This window comes from Sinohyriopsis cumingii, chromosome 3, assembly GCF_028554795.1.
Source record: "Sinohyriopsis cumingii isolate HCF-2022 chromosome 3, ASM2855479v2, whole genome shotgun sequence".
In the NCBI taxonomy this organism is placed as follows: Eukaryota; Metazoa; Mollusca; class Bivalvia; order Unionida; family Unionidae; genus Sinohyriopsis; species Sinohyriopsis cumingii.
Window position 1 is genome coordinate 129,007,448 of NC_142963.1, and position 22,326 is coordinate 129,029,773.

The window sequence follows — 22,326 nt, forward strand, 5'->3', positions numbered from 1 at the left end:
CAAAGAAATCACTGCGAGGATCCAAAAAGCCAGTCAAGCACTCGGACAACTTCGAACCAAGGTTTTGCAGCACAAGGACATACACCTGTCAACAAAGATGAAAGTGTACAATGCAGTTGTCCTCACGTCTCTCTTGTATGGCTGTGAAATGTGGACACTCTACCGAAGACATATCAGTCAGTTGGAACAATTCCACCAGCGCTCCCTGAGATCCATTATGCGGATCAAGTGGCAGGACCGAATCACCAACCAGGAAGTCCTTGACAGAGCCAACACAACAAGCATCGAAGCCAAACTAATCCAGGCCCAGCTTCGTTGGACTGGCCATGTCATCCGCATGGATCAAAGCAGAATCCCAAAGCAGTTTTTCTATGGCAAGCTAGCCCAGGGAAACTGAAACAAAGGCCGCCCTCATAAGAGGTACAAAGACAACCTCTAGAATAATTTCAAATTGACAGACCTCCAACCCCGCCAGCTCGAGCTCGCTGCCTTAGACAGAAGCCATTGGCGAGCGCTGACCAGAAAAGCCTGTTCCACCTTTGAGGATGACCGCCGCCAGCGTCTTGCTGCAACTCAGGAGAGACGTCACAGAACTGTATCACAAATACCACCAACCACCGGTGTCCCATGCCCCACCTGCAACCGCTGTGTGCATCAGAATTTGGACTCAGGAGCCACATGCGTGTCCACCGTTGAATGAGATCGCACAACTTGTCTTCCTCGACTCGAGAGACTACCATTACTATTTGATAAAAATTATTTTGAGATAAAATATTTTGGCTCGAAAGAAAATCATATCCCATCCAATTAAATGTTCACTACTATTGAATAGATGAATTTGCTAAATTGATTGTTATAGAAGTTTTCATCTAAAACTATAACTGATTAAGCTTACACTATAGGTGACATCCAGGGAAAGACATTCTGCTGATATTAGGGAGCTTGTTGATAAAAGTAGGAAGTGTTGACAATGAAGCTTACACTTTGCTAGCTACATTATTGATATATAGGAATATTTTGAGTGGGATGCCTCTACATGGAAAAGATATTTATTAGAGAGTGCCAGTAACCAGGTTTGGTGTATGACACACCTTTATTCCAAGATGCAACTATACTGCAAGTTTTGATACTGTGATCTGTTTTCCAGGTTTGATTCAGTGTTGCTTAAAATCATGTCTTGAATACTATCTTCTTTTTGCACATTGCTTCAACATGTGCAGTTTGGATGCATTAAGGAATGAATGTTCGTGAATGTTTGGCCTTTTAAAACTGGGTTATTATACCCTCCTTTCTAGGGTGTATTCATTACTGCATCAAATTTTGCCTCTTGACACAGTAGGGTTATCTTATGAGCTCCTACTTGGTAACAATTCATCTTTAACAATCTTATTTTCTTTCTTGCAGATAGTGGATCTCTTGTTCTTTATGATGATCTTTGCAATATTTCTGGTGAGTTTTGGGATAGTTTACCAAGGAAACCTGTTCCCCAACTCTGAGCCCAGCTGGTATCTACTGAAAAATGTTATCTATATGCCCTACTGGCAGATGTATGGAGAGTTGTTCTTGGATGAGATGGAAAGTAAGTACATGACAGGTACAATTTAAATTTTGAACATTGATGTGAAGGACTTGTGTTTATAAAAGACACCAGAGTATTTTGATTATTGTTGGCCATCACATATCTTCATGGTTTTTATTACATATCACACACAGAGTCTTTCCACCTCAAAAAGGGTTTGTAAACAAATGTCAATTACATATCTGATGTGTCTTCAAGCTATGACTGCACTTATAATGTTTGGTCTAAAAATAAAAATGTGAAAATGTTACTGTAATAGCAACATTTTTTACTTGAAACTTTTGCACATCGCCCACTCAATCTCAGTTGAAAGAGAGAGAGAACCAAGAATAAAACCTCTCTTTGAGATGGTCCAAAATAACCCAACTGATGTTTCTGTTCGTCTTTCAAGCATCACTATCTGGTTTGGTCTCTGTGAACACATGAGTGGCTGAACAGGCCAGTTTGTGCTCTGAACTGTCCGTCGATCCTTGCATCTATCCATCCAGTTTGGTTGGTTTATTTTTCCAATCTGCAGCTCTGACTCACTGATGACATGTCATTCCTTACGATGGATCTGACCTGTGAAATACGCAACAACTTTTAGGAGGGTCAAAATAGAAATAGGTTATTATGTAGCTCTAAAAAAGGGGAGATGTTGACTTATAACTGAGTATATATGGTAAGTTACTTGGAGCCACAACCCCCACTGTGATAAACATCATGACACAAGAAATTGGAAGGAATAGTGTTAAGATTAACCTTGGTATAAAAGTTACAATAGAATAGATCACAGCTGAGGAAGCTATTTCCATGCCCATTGTACCTAGCATCTGAGTGAGCAGAAGAGGCACTCTTCACAAATGGCCATAGCTAAGACTTTAGAGTGGTTGGAAACATTTGTGAACAAGGGCTCAAGCTGGTGGTTAGAGCTGCAAGGAAGTAAAGCTATACAATTTGCAGTACCGCACATTTTGTTGTAAAGGTCATATACCTACACATGAGTGGATGCCCAAAAGGGCTTTGATTAAAAGCCCCATCCTCCCAATGACCACCTTAAACATACAAGCAAGGAAAATAAATATCAGGGAATGCTAAGCTTTGATAAGTAGATGAGTATAATTTTTCTATGAAGGCATCAGTCATTACAAAGTTTGAGAACCTTAACCTTACCATTGCAGTCAACATCTTTGAATTGGATAATGCACTTTGCCCTATACGCATTTCAATAAGTTCTGGAAAAGACCATCATTCTGCTGCTGCTGTCTGATGACCACAATCAGCACAACATATGGTTCAAAGTCCTTGCCTGGATGGTGTATAGGAGTAGCAAATAAAAAGAACGAAACCACATCAACCACCAATGCCTCCGTGCCTTCTCCTTATATTAACTTATTGAAACTTGTGTCAGAAACTTCTGAAGAATAGCCTCAAAGTCAAAGAGGACCTTCCTACCAGAGCTTAGAAAGAATAAGCTCTACTTTAAGCACTTCCATTATCAGATAACTGTACCCTTCACTATCTACACTGACCTTGTGGTCCATAACATGCCAGTTAAAGGGGGAGATGCTGACACCACCTACAGCGATACATGTATGACCTCCAGTCAGCCCCCATATGGCTTTAGCTGTATACTCAAGTGACACGATAGCACAACTAAATCACCTATCATATCCAGAGAAAAAGATGCAATAGACAAACTTATGAAAAACCTGGAGAAAGAGCAGGTGAGGAAATTAGCTGTCATATTTCATAACATGAGAAAATTGGACAGCCACCTACAGAATCCAGTGCTTGGAACAGCCTCAAAAACCAGTATCTACACAATCTCCATTAACATGGAACAGTTTATGACCTCCCTAGGCCAGCTCCAGTTTATAGACAGTCCAAGCTCACCAACGATCTCGTCCAGAAAGACTTCTGCATCACCTGTCAATATACAGAGGATGATGCTGCCCTCCTGACTGACCGGGAGCGGGGAGAGGTAATCTGTCCATACAAATATATGAATGACTGAGACCAGCTATTCACTCCTCCCTCATCAATGCCTTCTACAACAGCATCAGCCACACTGGCATATCCTCCATTGATTATCAGCATGCCTATCATGTATGGGATACCTTTGGCTGTAAGACCATAGGGGATTACCATTACGGTTACTTTAAAATGGTCATGCTCCTTCTGGGATACTTTTGAAGCCTTCTGAATCACCTCCTTTAAAACATGTTGCATAGCACCCTGGGAATGAGCAGGGGTGCTCTGCTTAAAATCACAGGTGCAGAGCTAAAGCTTTAGACAGACATTGATATGTACCTCTTTATCAAGAGAGACACCAATGGAAGCACTTTGATGGTGAGTAAATGGTATACAAAGATCAAGAACCCCAAGTCTGCTGGATATGACCCTCCAAATATACTACCAGGATTGTCTACCTAGTATTAAAAACCTCTTGGCTAGGCAGTGATCCAGTCTTTCTACAGATGGCTTATATTCCACTGTGACAACCCCAAAGATGTTAATTTAGGCAGCATACCCTATACATCCACAAGCACTACCATGTCAAGGTGGACCTACAATTTCCAGAAGAGCTGCACAACACTCACAATGACTACCTTTTATCCCCAGAGACGATGTCCATCCTGAAAGAGTGGGTATCCGCCTAACAGCAATTCCTGGTGGACAAGATGGGAGGTTGATATGCTGGATGTATAAAGCTAGTACCCAGCCTGCTAAAGAAAGAGTGATATGACATTCACTACTGGAACCACCATTTCTATGCCAGCTTTGGAATATGCATCACCAAGATCAACCAAGTGCTAGAGTTTGACCAGAGTCCTCCATCCAGAACAATTCAGACATGCATGCTAAAGTAATGAATAGATTTGATGCATGCCTTTTAGTACAATGGAATAAAGGCACATACTGTGCTACAGCCCAGCAGCTCTGCACTGATACAGACAATCTACTTTTGTAGGTGGAGATGGAAGCTATCTATAGGTACATGTCGGAGGATGCCCATTTCTTTAATATGAGCGACTTTCCTACCCCAAAATGTACTCTATCCTGCAGGCAGATAGCTCAGAGTCCCAGTGGGTCAAGACTCCAATGCAGACAACAGTCAAGGCAGATCTATGGCATAAGCTATACCTAGAGAGCCTCATGCAGAGAAGGACGTTTTGCCACATTAACACTGCCATTCATAGTAAGAGCCACTAAAATGGGGTGTATTTCCTGACAAAGACTAGGCTATCCCTACTGGACATGAAAAATGTACCATACCAGACATGATCATAGCTAAAGCTTATAGCCAGATATGAACTCAGATGGAGACCAAGAAAGAAATGGAAGATTTTTTAATTTATATCTGTGACCCATTGCAGGCATAGAGACTAGACTGATCATATGCTAAAATCAATGAGTCCAGTAAAGAGGCACTCACCCACCTTGAATGCTTGCATAACCTGGTGCCTGAGATTGGGGATCTGTGGGACACAGCTGGTTTATAACCTGGCATTTTCTTATGCAAAGTTTTGTCATAACTTTGGGATGATCTGGCAGACAGTTGGGCCCCAAATTTGCAATACATGGGACAGACCATTTTAAACGTATATGAAGCATAATTGACCGAAAGACCTGTGACCCCTAAACACCAAATTACTGTAATTTACTCACTATTTAAATTGGATTCTAGTGAACAGTTTTGTGTATATAACCCAGCATATTGTTTCGTTAAAATCTAGACATACTAACCCTAATAGTAATAAAGCCAGACATGAGATGTTACACCATTGAATATTCTATAGGCGATCTTGGGCACACTCAGTGTGTTAATGATGAGAGGGCCATCAGATCTGCACTATGTATGGTAGATTCATTCAAACTACATCTATGCCAGGTGGCTGATCATCCATACTGTCTGGCAGCTTTTGAAGTTGATATAGGAAGGACTGGCCATTGATTTCCCATTGGTCAAGAAAATCATAGAGATCCAGAGAGCATATAGAATCAGTGGCATGATGCCCATGTGACCAAGTAGTCTAAGGTGTTCGTCTTGCAGATCACTCTCATCTCACCTCTGTACGCATGGGTTCAAGTCTGCAGCTGTTCTTGCACAAAACCCCAGCCAGATGACTGATCATCCATACTGTCTGGCAGTTTTTGAAGGTGATATAGGAAGGACTGACAAGGAATTTCCCATCAGTCAAGAATATTATAGATATCTAGAGAGCTTATAGAATTAGCGGCATGATACCCATGTGACCAAGTGGTCTAAGATATTCATCTTTACTGATCACTCACATCTAACCTCTGTTTGCATGGGTTCAAGTCTTGGCTTATTCATTGTGGTTATATAATAAAGCTTGCTAGTAGCATCCTGTGGATTGTTGGTTCTTCCAGGTGGTTTTCAGTATTCTTCCTCCACCAAATATACTGGCCACCATGTATAGCCTTATGTGTGCTGAAAATGGTATTAAACCCACAAAACCACATAGAATAAACTTACAACACTCCAAGTGAATACTGATATTTGATCCGGGCCAATAGAGGTAGGGGCAGTTCGTCTCCACAATCCTTTTCCACCAGGATCTGAGCTACCTAGGAATCGTTGATTGCATCTATAGGCTTTCCTCGTAGAGTGCAATAACTCTTCATTGAGGGCCTCTTCAATGCCATGCAAACTCCTGACCCATTCAGAGCTGTTTTGTTTTCCTCTGCTCACAGAAAGTAGTATTTCCTGAGGATCCTGATGTCCAAACAAACTTTCTGCTAATTGGCAATTAAAATGCTCTATTATACCATGCACCTGGGGAAAACCCACCTAATGCAAATTAAATATTTAACCATGAGCTGAAACACCTCCCTCATAAACGCTCTACTGAGGTCAACCTGCAGCAGATTGGGCCACTGGGATGAACCCCTCTTATAGGTCATCTTAAATTTGCTCATGACCTCTGACAATTTTTTGCTGTGCATGGTGCATACCTGCTTATAGCAACTCGTGCCGTCTGCTACAGTCAGAACATATTTATACATCATTTTCCTAACATATCATGAGGTAAATATAAGTCATCTGCCTGGAGTATCTCATTTGATGCAGTAGAATAACCATTATATTCATTATTTTGTTGCATAGGGGACAGGGTATAAATGTCTGAAAACTTGGACTACACTCTAACCTGTCACCTCAGCTCAGTCAATGCTCAGTCAGTGTTGTGTAATCTGGGTCCTTCTCAGGAGTGGCCTTAGCCACAACCAGCAAATACTCTCTTGCATACTTGCTCACACTCTGACAAGTTTGCTCTGCCATCTGAGCCTCCTGTTTTTGTTCAGAGACTGAGATAGTTGTAGTGTTCAGTTCATCAGCATCGATATTCCACTTGCACTTCCTGAAGGGTCTCCGTGGTGTTATCCTGCAAATATGTTCCTCATTCACAGATGTTTGATATATCCGGGTAAAGGCATAGTTGGAGCTGAAGAAGATGAGGGATAAAGACAGCACTGTCCCATGATAGAGGAGGTTCCCAAATCCTTAATTACGATGATTATTTTATTGGAAACTGACAAGTCTAATATGATAACTACTGCATACAAAAGTGATTCCAGTGGGTAGTTGATGACATGATAGGGGTGGAGCAGCAGGAGTAGAATGGACTGCTAGTTTAAACTTGCAGTGGATACATACAGTAATCCACCCACCACGACTACAGTGCTGAAAAGATATCTTAGAATAGTCTGACTTAACTAGTTCTGGAGACTCTCAACACAATAGGATTTTTTTTCAGGATGCAACTCTACCAGGGTGCTTTTACATGGTCACTTGCTCAATCTTTTACGGTTCTGTCACTGGTACTTGGGACAGTGCCACAGCCAGTAATTGGGATGTTACTGTGACCAGTGCTGAAGTCCCAAACCATCACTTGGAAATCCACTGCTGGTATCATACAAGTCCTTGAGTGAAGTTCTGGTTAGACATGCCCTCTACAACCACTATCACCTCATTGATTATGGTACAATAAAAGTTCTTATCTCAAGTGAAGGATGCGCTTGTAGTGGCATCTTTCATGAGCAGAATGATGTCCGTCAGTCTCTTGGTGGACATATTGTGGTTAACATTCCAAATAGTGTTGCTTTTACTAACTATGGTACACCTTTTGATGTCTGAGCACTCGAGTGCAAGAAAGGTGGTCTTACCCAAGTATCCATTCTCGATAGTGATGGTGAGTTCAGCGTTGATCAGGACATCGAAATCCTGGAATAGATCACTGATAGTGGAGCTGGTTTCCATGTTGGTGCTTTGAATGATACTACTGTCTAGCTGTTAAATGTGATCTCAAAGGTTAGGCTAGACCTGCATGGTAGAAGGCCAAGTTGTCCTGCAACTACTCAAAGTTACAGGGAATGAAAAACCCGTTACCATCAGCTGCAGTAACTGAGGCATCAGGCTGGGTGGTTGCCAGCTCTGGTCACTATGCAGATTCTGTCATGTTTGTCTATCTGAATGCCTTGGTAATTTGCATTTGGTCTGCTCCTTGTCCATAGCCACAAGGTCCTTATAAGATCCCTAGATGTCAGTAGCATCCAAAGATGCCACCTCCACTCATCCCATCTCAACACTGAATGTCTGAACAACCGCATGCCCCAAAGTTTTCATGATCATGCAGGTGGCATCTGGCATGATCATATCACCCTAAAGTGCAATAGTAAAGGCCAGACTAGCACTGCCAGGAATGACAATTTCATCTGACCTTAAGTTTGGTAGTCACATGATGAGTAGGTGGCCTTGAAAGATCTTGAAAGAGACTCATGATGCTGAAACAGAAGATGTAGAAACAGACATCCAATATTGTGGTCTTCCTCCATGTGAGATTGGGAATGGCTTACTTTTCTTAAAAGACATAGAGGTGAAAGGTCTAACACTCAAGCAACACAGTGTTATACCCTGATGGGACCACACTTAAGCATTTATATCTATGAGATAGGGATAAAGAGAGTGATGGAGGGTGCAGGTTGAGATGCATACAAAAGTTGACGAATGAAACTCACAGCAGTAGGCTCTAAACATACTGAACTTATGACTGAGGGGTCAATTCACCACAGTCAAGAGAAATGTTTGCTCAGATTATGGCTGCAGATCTAACCCTGTCAGAAAGGAAGAGGTTTTTTTATTTCACAAAAAGGTCATAACCATTACTTTGATACTTGCAGGAATAAGAAGTGGATTAAAAAGGTGCTGATCAGGTTGACCTAGTATGCTAAAGAATGCCTTCTGGGTTCCCTTATTTCCTTCTTGCTGAGAACTACTGGAAGGATGGCTGACTGGTGTGGTGCTCATCATAGCCATGTTCTGCAATCCCTATTCCATTTTAGGCTATCTGGTAACAATCCCCACCTGTGATCAATGTCTACCAAACAGTATAAAATCCCCAAACCAAATAAGGAATTATTCAGATAAAGTTTCCAATACTCTGGAACTTTGCTCTGGAATAGTATTCCAGTTAAGATTAGAAATGCCCACTCTATTTTCTTCTTACAAACCCAATATATCCAGTGGCTTCAGAGATGCAGTAAAAACAAATAAATTTCCTTTGTATGATGGCCTCAAGGTAAATTACCGTACTTACCATATATATTGGGACACGATAAAATATTTTTTTCCTGTCCCAGAGTTTATGGTGACACTTTTTTTCACCTAGGTCAGATGTCCCAAGACTTAAGAAACAAAATAAATTTGTATTGCATTTGTGCTCCCCCTCCCACTGCACACTGCACATTGCAATAAAATAGATAAATAAAACGCTTATTTGATGATAAAAAGAAAGAAACTAACCTTGTATTGTTATCATTTATTCCTTTTTTCAACATGAGCATTAAAGAATAAAATATATCCATGAAATCCATATATGTAGCATAGGCTTCCATACTGTAGCGTGTATTGCTTATGTCTGATAACATATGCCACTTTGTTCATTGAGATGAACATTGAGAAACAAATTGTGTGTGGTTGTGCTCAAAGATTTGAATATGTTATCCGACTGAAAACTGGATCCAACAAAATCGCAAACAAGAGGGAAATAATCAACCAATATCTTGAAGACAACTGTCATTCATGCATGACACAGTGTTAGGTGTAAAATAATCAAGATTGAATTATATCCAGGTCAACTGTATGACAGTATTTCACAAATAAAAATCATTATTTGAAAACATATTCACTTGAGTGTAAGTGACAATCTTTTTGCCAGCACGGGTTACAAAATTATCATTGCTATTTACCTGCAGACAGCAATGCTCCTTTGTATTAATTGTGACTACAGATGCCAAGCACAGAGAAGTCCAGGTGGTGAAAAACACAAATGGCAGCGAGCAGTCAACTCCTTCTTTGAACCTACTGACAGGATATTAAAGACAAAGGTTATTTTTATTACTAAGCAAGCCGACCTCAGAAGCCGGCTTTGGTTACTTTTTTTTTTAAAGGACATTAGTACAAAGGTTATTTTATTGCACAGCAAGCCAACATCAGAAGCCGACTATGGATTCTTTTAAGTAAGCCGACTTTTTTTGTTTGAATATACAAAGATGGCTGAGATATGGAAGCAGACTTTGGTTCCTTTTCACCAGTATTCACAGGAATTTTGAAAATAAATTGAAACAATGGAACAAATTTTAAAGTGAAACAATATAATGCTTTGTGCATGGATGTCCATGACCCTTGGTCACACAGAATATTTGGAGAAAATAAAATCATGTGATGAATATGTGAAGGCCAGAAGAGAAGCTGATGATTTCACAAACGAGAGGGAAACAATCAACTGATATATTGAAGACAACTGCCATTCATGCGTGACATGGTGTTAGGTGCAAAATAACCAAGATTAAATTATATCCGGGTCTACTGTATGACAGTATCTCACAAATAAAATCATTATTTGAAAACACGTTCACTTGAGTGTAAGTGACAATCTTTTTACCAGCACAGGTTACAAAAGTAGCATTACTATTTACCCACAGACACCAATGTTCCTTTGTATTAATGATAACTACAGATGCCAAGCACATAGAATCCTGGGTGGTGAAAAAACACAACTGGCAGCAAGCAGTAAACTCCATCTTTGAACTTCCCAATAGGACATCAAAGACAAAGGTTATTTTTATTACAGAGCTAGCCAAACTTGGAAGCTGACTTTGGACACTCTGAAGCCGGTTTTGTTTCTTTTAAAAAGGATATCAATACAAAGGTTATTTTATTGCAAAGCCAGCTGACCTCAGAAGCTAAATATGGATTCTTTTAAGTGTGCTGATTTTTTGATTTTTTTAAATATACAAAGACAGCCGAGATATGGAAGCAAAATTTGGTTCCTTTTCACCTGTATTCATGGGAATTTTGGAAAATAAATTGAGACAATAGAACAATTTTTTAAGTGACACAATATAGTGCTTCGTGCATGGATGTTCGTGACACAGTATATCCCACATTATTTGGAGAAAATAAAATCATTTGATGAATTCATGAAAGCCAGAAGAGAAGCAGATGATTTCACCAACAATATGACCATTAACATGGATGAAGTTCTAGTGTACTTTGATCACATTCCTGGATAAACTGACGATAAGATGGGGGTCAAAAGTGTGAGAATTATCAAGACTGGTGCAGATTTGAACAAATCTGACTTTAGTCCTTGCAGTTTCTGCTTCAGTTGATGTGTTGCCTGTAACAATTTTTCACGGTATGACAAAGCTAAAAATATATATTCATGTACTAAAAGAATGGACCATGTGTATGCAGGAGAAGGGTTGTGTTGATGAGATGCTGCTGCAGTGGATTAAAGAGTCTTATCTCAAGTACACAGTTTTATATTTTTTAAAATAAAATTTCAGTTGGAGTGCATTTTCCGACATGTAATTTTCGAATGATTTAAAAGGTGTCCCACAACTTACGACTCAAAAAAAAAACTGTGTCCCAGAACATACAGTGCACAAAAAAATTACTTTTAAAATTAATTTATGGTGTCCCAGCAAATACGGTGTCCCAACATATATGGTAAATATGGTAGTTCTTCAGCTAATTGTGTCACCCTCTTTAAATAAAATCATTATTATTATTAAAATTATTATTATTATTATTATTATTATTATTATTGCTTTTATAGCTGTCCTACAATGAAGGATGTTGCACTATTCATAAAAATCATATAGCTATCAGGCCTACAGATATGCCTACCACTGGCAGCATGGTCTTATTATCTTCATGATCAATGATCTTGCCTTTATAGCTGTCCTACAGTGAAGGATTTGGTGCTTATCATACAAATCGTATAGCTATCAGGCCTACAGATATTCCAGCCACTTCCAACACCATCTTATTATCTTCATCATCAATAGCAACATGCTTGACCCTCACCAGGGTTTAGCTGTGTAAGGGCTAGGAGTGGTTCAAAACATCACCTGATGTGTTTGATATGCTATGTCCAGGTGGGATTTCTATCACCAGTAGCAGTGGGAGCAGAGCGAGGAAACAGGGTGAAAGCCTAACTGCGCTAACATTATTGTTAGTCTCCAGTGTCAGGCTCCTGTCATTGTATCTCACATACAGACATAAAGTCAATGTTTGAAGACACTATGTAGAGGCCTCTGCCTATCATGCACAGTCCTGACCTCTAACTTCATAAGAATCTACTTCTGTGCATCCATGGCCTTTCCTGACCCCACGATCATAGATAGCATTTGCATCGGCATGCCCAGGATAGCCCAGACATACATCAGGATGCTGTTATTGAGGCACTCTATGCCAGTTTGAGTGAAGCCCTAAGACCATCCAATGGCAAAGACATATGTTATCAACTCTCCAGCCTAGCTTCAAGTAGTGGTCAAGCATTATTTCAAAACATTGAATCAGAGAGTCTTTCATGGCAGTGGTCTGGTGGTCTCTTTTATGGGCTGGCAAGTAGAATTACTTCATTCCTAGCCTGCTCTAGAGGATGATCTTGTTGTGCCAGTCTGCTTAGATGCTGATATTAAGTGCCTTACACAGGCAGGCATAGTTCTGCCCTCCAATATCCACGTAATTTGCTGTCCAACCTATTTAGTTTGGCAGTGGACACTTCATGGATAGGAGGATCTTTTTCATGTGATGGTGGATGTTGAAGCAGTAGCTGCTTCAAGTCATGGAAGGCAAGATGGTCAATAGCACATCATCATGCACACTGACATCACAGCTTGTGGTTGTGCATCAAATGGTGAAGTTAACTAGGTTGTGCCAGCACCACATGATGTCTGCCCTCTCACAACATTTTTGTGCAATTTCATCCAACTTAATCTCTGGGAGAATATACCCTTGGAAGATGTTCTCCAAGGGTGCCTTTAAGTAGGCCGCCTCTGAGACATGAATGTCAGGACTGTCAGAAACCCTGATGTTGTTCACTTTCTGTGACTCACTGTAGTAGAGTGCAACACTTGGGTCATAATTTGCTTCACTATTAAAGCAAAGTTCCTGTGGCAGTACAGTTCTTAACGATGAATATTGTACTATTGAACTAACCAATACTCTAGCTGGGGTGGTATTCTTCAGAATGGTATGTGATACCCACTGGACCCTGCAACTAAGTAGGCCTGCATGATAAGTTATGTACCTGGGTGGTACAATTTGTTGTCTGCCCTTGGCAATAATAGCTGTGAGGTCATTGATGCTGTTAAAGCCACACCAGGTGTCACTAATTATATCCCCAATGAGTACTACAATGCAATCTCTCTTGGAGGGATGTTACAGGATAATGTTCAGAGTTTAGTCACTACCTTCATCATCTCTGTGGAAAGAGTAACCTTTAAGAAAACCGTCACTTTGACAATAAGTATTAGGCCAGACCTTGATTCTCTATATGGGCATTCCATAATTTTTTGGTCTGGCAAGGCCACTGTTGTAGCACCAACCCGGCCTAAAAAATTAACATTCCATGTCTCTACATCCATCTTGAATAGATCAACACCTTCAGGTGAACCGTGTAGAAGGTTACCTCAGCACTCTCTTAGATGTAGTTTCAATAGGGAATGAAAAGTGCACATAAATGTGCACCATATGTTACTCATGTCTCCATTGGTGCAAGCTTCACAATGGTGACCTCCAAAAGTTAAAAGTAAGCATCTTAGACCCATAGTGCAATATTTTCAACTATTAAATTGCTTGATTGTTCTAGAGTAGATGAAGAGAAAGTAAAACATGTTGAAGTCCAGGTCTGGTTACTTCATTGTTGTCTCAGTTTTAACTGAGGTGTCAGTTATGACCTATGAGCCTTTTGCTGGTGTCTGAGTGAGGAACTTTCAGTTGCTGGCATTTGGGTTACAAATTTGGGGATCCCATTTCTATCTCAAATGTGGCCATCTGAGATTCATAAACAGGATATAGAAGATTGTTACCGGTACATAATACCCTCATTAAACATGGATATAGCACTGATTATCTTTCTGGAAAATGGAAAAATATGGATTGGAAATATCTGGCTCAAATGGTACTATAGAAACAGTTTTCTACCTCAACTGTATGTTTTAGCACCATCTGGGCAGGCTTCCAGTTTCTTAAATGTGGTTTCAGTTTGTTTTGCTACTTTGTGGGTGCTCTGAGCTATACACTCGACTTTTATATTACCTATGCAGAGCTTCCATAAATTGGGGGTGAGATCAGAGAAAGATATATCACTCAGTGATGGCTGATTTTGGTCCAAATGCCAGGCTGTTTTAGACCATGCGAAATATAAGAACAACATTATATTGCTGTTTTTGTACACATAGTAAGAAAATGCAGAAGATTGATTTTCAGCTCTTAAATTTACTTAAGAAAGTTCTTTGTAAATTTCTAGCTGAAATCAGAATCAAATTGATTTGAGTTGTAGCATTTTTATTCTTTTTAACGAAAATAACTGTTTACAAAAAAGGAGATGAAGTTATTATTTGAATTAACATGTTTGAAAATATTCAGAATCTTTTTATTAATCAGGCAAATATAGTCGACTTTCAACACTAGCAAACAATAATATACATAAACTGACCCATTGCTTTTATTGATTCTCATGTAAATCATTTTTGATTCACATCATGTTTACCAAAAAAATACTGTGTGAAGAGCAATTTATGGGAAACTTAACTTTATTTACTGTTACCATTTAATGTTTATCTTGCAAGTAAAATCTTGAATAGTAAATCAACCTATTCTCACCTTTGTAAGTTTGCAAATGTTAGTGAACATAAGTATTTCATTTAAAGCACATGTTAAATCCAATCATTTTTGAATAGAGATTCAATTATATTCACACATACATAATATAATAGCACTTCATGTAAGCAAAGATCATAAAGTTGTTTAAAGCCATCATTGAATTTTTGGCTTCTACAATAATATTAAATTCAGTAAATTGGAAAATGACTGAAAATGCTTTAATTAAGCAGCATTGATCAAACTGGTTTTACAAATTGATAGATTATCTCAGTATTAGTATTTGCAGTTAAATTACATCAGGGTGTTCTGATCAAAGAAAGTATTAAACGGATGGTGATAATATGATCAGACAATAATAGTATTGATCCAATAGTCACTCTTTTAAACATGGGGAAGATACACTTTCAATGTCATTCTCAAAATCTTTCAACAGAGATAACACCACCATTTTAGTTATGTTATCATATTCTTTATTTAGTTAAAATGAAGTCCACAAGATTGTCAGAATCTGATGCATAATAAGTTGCTAATGCATAATATTTCACTAATAAAATGTGCTAAATAGTCTTACATTATTTCACTTGATTAGTGAAATGACAACACCATTATCTCCCTTAAAATCGAGATTTTGTTTTTAATTGCAGTTCTAAACTGCTCATTGTACCTGGGAAATAATAAAAATTATATAAAGAACAGTAACTATCACATTTAAATCTAAGACAAAACTTAATATTTCACATGGTCCTATTAGGCCCACAATATGATCTGAAGCAGCCAGACTTGTTGTCTAAATCAACACATAATAAGGCTCAAGTAAGCCTGGTCCAAATCAGCCTGTTCAAGTCACTAGATAAACAAATTTACTTGGTGGGGGTGATCTATCTTACCAGCTTAGGTGAAGAAAAAAACTTGTCCTATTTTTGGATGCATATTCATAATAAGAAACTGTTGATTAATATATAAAATCAAATGGAATTATTCACATCCACAGGCATCATACGAGAATCTTGAATCTTTTCTCATGCCTTGAATCCTTTCTCATGTCTTGAATCCTTTCTCATACCCAAACAGCAAATGAATAACAAGAGGTGTTAATAGAGCCTCGAAATGGTGTTTTTTTTACCTGTTGATCCTGATGATGCTCTGGTGCCTCAGTCCATGCAGGCAGCCATACCTACTGTTGAACAGGATTCACGAAGTGACAAAGCTTAATAATCAGGCACTATTGTGACTAGAGACCTGGATATGAATTTGTTTATGGTCACTGACATGGGAAGCCCTGTTGATGCACGAGATGTGACAACTAAAACATATGTTAGCCTCCATGATTGAAGATGTAAAAGGGTATGTGGATAAACTTTTCAGGAATTTAAAATCTTATGCTGATAGGCAAATCAAGGGATGGTTTCTCAAAAGGTTGATAGCATGATTGGTCTCTTGAATATGGGTAAAAATAAAATCATGTCTACTGCATTTGTATAACTGCCAGGTCAGTAGTCCCCCAATTCACTGCTGCAACCAGCAATCAGAGTTCATTGAATTTATCTGCTCCATGAACATTAATCAGATTGTGGGGCTATCAAAACCTACTAGGGATAAAGAGGTGGCAAACAAAAAATATGTTGATGCCAAAACTGAAACTTGCACTTCAGCAGCCAGTATAGTTGGTGATGTGTGTACCTTTCCAACAAACAGGCTGTTTCTGTGATAGTCAAAGCTGTTGATACCATGTCGGGACCCTTAAACATGCATTATCAGCACAGGGAATCCTGTTGGCTCAAAAGATGCAATATCTAAGGCATTTGTTGACCAGGTGAGTGCTTAAACCTCCCTGGGTGCTATAACCACCTCCCTCGATATGAAAGCTAATAAAATATTCAAATTTTAGCATAATGTGGCAGGTGGGGCCAAATCCCTAAAACTACTACTTAACATTTGTTTGATAGTTGAAGTCAAATGTGAAAATCACAAATTGGTGTTGACCTATTTGTGAGTCTTCTAATGACATCTTACATTGAGACTATGACATGCTCTTGTACAGGTGAACCACGTTATAACTTAATTTACACAAAATGAGACCGAAACATAATTGGTTACAGAGGTCTCCTTTAAAGACTTAACACATTATAAAACTGACATGCTCTTTTGAAATTAAACCCCCAGATGACTTCACACAAATTAAACTGTCCTGCTGTCTTACAGTCAAACCTTCTAATTAATATGTGCTAATTTTTGTCTCTGTTAACTTTACATTGTCTGAATCATGCAGTATTTTACGATACTGAAGACTTTGATATTGCACGCACATGCACAACACATGTGCCACAAAATAGTATAGTGTATTAGGAACTACATTGTAAACAAACCATGTACACTTATGTAGTAGATGCTTTAGGTTTTGATTGATTAAATTTGTTTATTAATGAACTAAACAAGCTGTTTCATCCATTTGAAAGCATAGATGATAAAGTTAACAATGTGGATAAGTTCACTGAGTCAGAAATGAAACTTTTCAAACAAGCACACAAATGAAGGTGATATTCAGAATGCCATCAACAAAAGCGAGAGATGCATTAATTGAAAATACCATTCTGATCATTGAAAGAGTTATTTAGGAAAAGTATTCATATCTGTTTGCAAATAGAATGATTCGGACTATGACCAGAGTTCTCTAGGGTCTATAAAAATTTTAGAAATATTGAAGCCAAGGGCTATAGCATATCTATCAGAGATGTACCATTTTACAAGTCTGTCAAAATACTAGATTTGAGAAAAAAATGCACTGAAGGTTTTGGTAGAAAACTAAGAGCCTCAGAGCCAATAAGCCAAGATGACAAAAAAGTATTATTTCCACTATCTACATGGACTGTCACACAACAGCTGCTGTGCAATTTTCCTCATGTAACTATTTTAATATAATGTTAGGCTGGCAATAGAAGACACACACTGTATGATACAGCTTATAGCTGGGATTCCTCCAGCAGAAAGATGCAAGCGACAAGGCATAAACATGTCTTCTTTAGCTGGTATAAAAATGGTAATAAATATACTTACATTGATGCATCTTGAATTTCTTCAAAATGTACTTACTTAGCTCTGCAAATCTAAATGATATGTCCTGCGAAACCCGAAAAACACCAAAACTGTATTGGAATTTCAAGTACATTTCCAACTCTAATCTGCTCTGAATTGACCCAGTAATCCAGTCCATCATAATCAGAAAAGCAGAAGTGAGTTGGATCAATATTAAAACAAAATCCATCCATTCCAGACCAAATGAAAAAGTTGTTGCAGTGCACTTTCATTCTTTTTTAAACTACTATACTATCGAGCGTGCGACGAAGTTCAGAGGTTGCTGGGCATGTGTGCATTAATATTGTTATTGTGTATTGATGAATCTACAGTTGTATATTTAGTTTTGAATACAGCAAAAATTCAATTACTTTCTTGTCATGTATTTTTTTATAATTAAGTCTTAGATAGAATAAGAAAATGAGTATATAATAAAATGTTTACTGCATTAGTATGGAAAAATATGAAATTGTTTTCTCAGAATAATACTATATTCCCAGAGTTTGTGCAGTATTATTTAACAAAAACTCATTTATATTTTCCCATACAAATGCAGTAACCAAACGCACAATAAAACTAGCATGTTCTGTAAAAGTTGTCCATTTTCATTAATTGCATGTTACGAGACTGTGATATATTCTTCTACAGATGAAATTTCTAATGGTTATATGCAAAAAATATGAAATGCTGACCTATAGTGAAGACACTAGGGGATAATACTGTTCTACAGTGACAATCCTAGGGGTTCCACATGCTCAGAAAATGAGACTGTGTGACATACTTGATACACAGTGAAACTTGTAAATTTTACAATGAATTTATTTCCCATGGATGCACATCAGATGAAACTTCTGTATTTTGCTTTGTTACAGGTAAACCCCCAGATGGCTGTGTCAATAATGAAACAATATGGCGTGCAGCAGGTGGACAAGGTCGCTGTCCAGCTGATAATGTCCTGGTACCCCTGTTAGGGGCAATCTACATGATACTGACAAACATTCTTCTCATCAATCTCCTGATTGCCATGTTTAGGTATGGGCTGCAGCATTAGTAAGGACTGAAGAATTATGTGGAAAATTATTTCCATGCCTGTATTGAATTCCTTTTTAAAAGCAATTGATATTTTTGGATTACTTCAGTGGTGGACATTTTATCCTGTGCGGAGAAATATTTTTCTGCTGTACCTCATGATTGAAATGCTTAGATAAGGTACACTCTTCTCCCTCGATAATTTGTATAAAAATAAAAATTTTGTCAACAATAAAAATTCTTAGATGGCTTTAGTGGCAAATGTTTATCCTTTGCTGAGAAATATTTTTCTGCTGTACCTTCTGACTGACATGTTTAGATAAGAAATACTTGTACATTATCAATTGGATACAAAAATGATTTTTAACAGTACTCAATCTGTCAGGTGAATAAGTTGCCATAATTACCACTGACAATCAGCATAGACCTATATCTGCTATCACATCAAGTACCATCAGATCAGAGTCTTTGCTGCCACACCAAGTACTATCAGATCTGAGTCTTTGCTGTCTGCCATGGTATCAAGTACTATTTGATCAGTCAGTCTTTGTTGTCTGCAATCACATCAAGTACATCAGATCAGAGTCTTTGTTTCTACGATCACATCAAGCACCATCAGATTAGAGTCTTTGTTTCTACCATCACATAAAGTTCCATCAAATCAGAATCTTTGTTTCTACCATCACAAAAAGTTCCATCAGATCAGAGTTTTTGTTTCTACCATCACATAAAGTTCCATCAAATCAGAATCTTTGTTTCTACCATCACATAAAGTACCATCAAATCAGAGTTTTTGTTTCTACCATCACATAAAGTTCCATCAGATCAGAGTCTTTGTTTCTACCATCACAAAAAGTTCCATCAGATCAGAGTCTTTGTTTCTACCATCACAAAAAGTTCCATCAAATCAGAGTTTTTGTTTCTACCATCACATAAAGTTCCATCAGATCAGAGTCTTTGTTTCTGCCATCACAAAAAGTTCCATCAGATCAGAGTTTTTGTTTCTACCATCAGTAAAAGTTCCATCAGATCAGAGTTTTTGGTTCTACCATCACAAAAAGTTCCATCAGATCAGAGTCTTTGTTTCTACCATCACATAAAGTTCCATCAGATCAGTCTTTAGTGTCTGCCATCACATCAGGTACCATCAGATCAGTCTTTGGTGTCTGCCATCACATCAGGTACCATCAGATCAGTCTTTGGTGTCTGCCATCACATCAATGACCATCAGATCAGAGTCTTTGTTTCTACCATTACATCAAGTACCATTAGATTATAGTCTTTGGTGTCTATCATTACATCAAGTACCATTAGATTAGAGTCTTTGTTTCTACCATCACATCAAATACCATCAGATCAGAGTCTTTGGTGTCTGCCATCACATCAAGTACCATCAGATCATTCATTGTTTCTACCATAACATCAAGTACCATCAGACCAGTCTTTGTTGCCTACCATCACATCAAGTACCATCAAATCAGACAGTCTTTGCTGTCCAGTTTGATTTCAAGCAAACAGTGCATTATTAGATGTCAGAACTAGCAAAACTAGGTTAAAACCCCAATGCTGCTCCTTTATCATAAATTTTATCATTCTTCCTAGTCTAACTAATGTTTGCAAACAATGTAAAAAGGCTATCTGATATAAACTTTTCTTTGAAATATCAAAATGTTAGGTTCAAATGATTCTCAGATATTCAGTTTAGAATTAAAAGGTTAAAAATGCCTGGACTCCATTTAAACAGAGATGTTGATCCCTACCAGCTGTAGAGCACATAAGTGGTAAATCCAATAAGATTCTATATCTTTCTCATTAATATTGCTACTAGAGGGCTTTGTATCAGATTAGAAGATTTTTGTTATCTGACAAAGAATACAGTTTTTATTGTGTTCCGATAGGTTAAGGTGTATGGACACTAACTAGGTGATAGCAAATGCTTGGCTTGTTAGCATTTTGAGACCAGAAAATGTTCAGTTTTCTCTTTTTTTTTTAGTGTTCGCATCTTTTCTAATCACTGTAGTTGTGGAGGAGTTGGATCAAATCGCTGATGCACTTCCATAGAAATGTATAGGGCTGTCTGTGGTTTTGGGATCTGTCAGATTGGTATCCCGCAAAGGGCTAACTACAGTATATGGAAGAAAGAGAATGTAAGGAATGTACAGGATCATTGCAATAGTGTTGCAGCACACACTCACCATGTTTACATTACATTAGTGCTTAAGTTTTGCAGTTAAGCTGTACCATGTAGCATTACCCCAGTTGAGCAAAAATTAATAAACAAGGAAATACTGTAAAATTTGGCAGCCTTTTAGCCTATTTCAGAATTCTGAATCACCTTTATTAAATATATTTTTCAAGATTTCAGTTTTAGGGATGCCATTGTTAGATGTCTCAGTTTTCAGATATTGATGAGTACAAATGGTGATAACTGCATGACAGTTTGTTCATGCATTACTTTGTACTCAATAGAATGAAATTGAGTTACTGTCAGTGATTCTTTGTTTTGTCATTTTTACCCATTATAGATGAAAGACTTCTTTTTACAACTAATCTGGTTTTCTGTGCATGTATGTGAGAACCATTTGATGGATTAATTTCAGTTAAATTTTAAGAGTGTCTTGTATCCCAAATAAAGGAGAAATGTGCCATGCAAATATTACAAATGCAAACTTCTTTGTACATTATTCCATTTTTAGCACTGTGTAGTGGAAAACCAATAATCATGGGAAAACCTAGACTGGTATGTAATCAGCAAGGCTCATGGAGTTGTTTCCCTACAGAAAATTAATAACTTCTTTAGAGTGTATTGTGGAAGATATTTTCAACCGGTGATTTGTGGAGTCAGGTTTGTATCTCTAGTAGCCCCTATGATGTCATGCACTACAAGACATCACAAAGAGGCTATCAAAACTTAAGTATTGTCACAAAATGGTCTTGGATAGGAATAAAACAAATTCTTATGGTGTGTATGCTTATTGAAATCTAAATGTGGTTAGAGGTTAATCATAGTGATTTACTGTTTTTTAACAGACAGCCTCTCATTTTCATTTTCAAACCTATTTCTCTTCTACAGTGATACTTGTTCACATATATAATTTCAGCTACACATTTCAAAAAGTTCAGGAGCAGTCTGAAAATGTCTGGAGATTCTACCGCTTCTCTCTGGTGTATGAGTACTATGACCGACCTTTATTGTGCCCGCCTTTCATCATCATTATCCACTTGATTGAGTTCATCAAATATATCTTCCAGAAGAATAAGTGTCTCAGATGCAGTGCGGATGTCCCTACAAAGCCCAAGAATGAATTCAGTAAATTCAGTGCGGATGTCCCTACAAAGCCCAAGAATGAATTCAGTAAATTATTGCAATTTATACATATTCATTCTTATATATATCACAGAATTTTCAAAAGAATAAAAAGATTCACATATTTTTAGGAACGATAAATTTGTGAAAATATTC

General features: G+C 38.0%; 1 protein-coding gene across 2 annotated transcripts in view; it reads left to right on the plus strand.

Moving 5' to 3' along the window:
* LOC149803825 (transient receptor potential cation channel subfamily M member-like 2) overlaps nucleotides 1-22,326 on the plus strand; it is a 263,431-nt gene that overhangs the window by 196,987 nt on the left and 44,118 nt on the right. For both annotated transcript variants that reach the window (XM_089953643.1, XM_089953644.1), the window contains 3 exons: nucleotides 1,405-1,579; nucleotides 18,707-18,866; nucleotides 21,965-22,218. In XM_089953643.1, coding sequence (XP_089809769.1) covers nucleotides 1,405-1,579; nucleotides 18,707-18,866; nucleotides 21,965-22,218 — 589 coding nt within the window. The remainder of the gene's footprint in view (nucleotides 1-1,404; nucleotides 1,580-18,706; nucleotides 18,867-21,964; nucleotides 22,219-22,326) is intronic.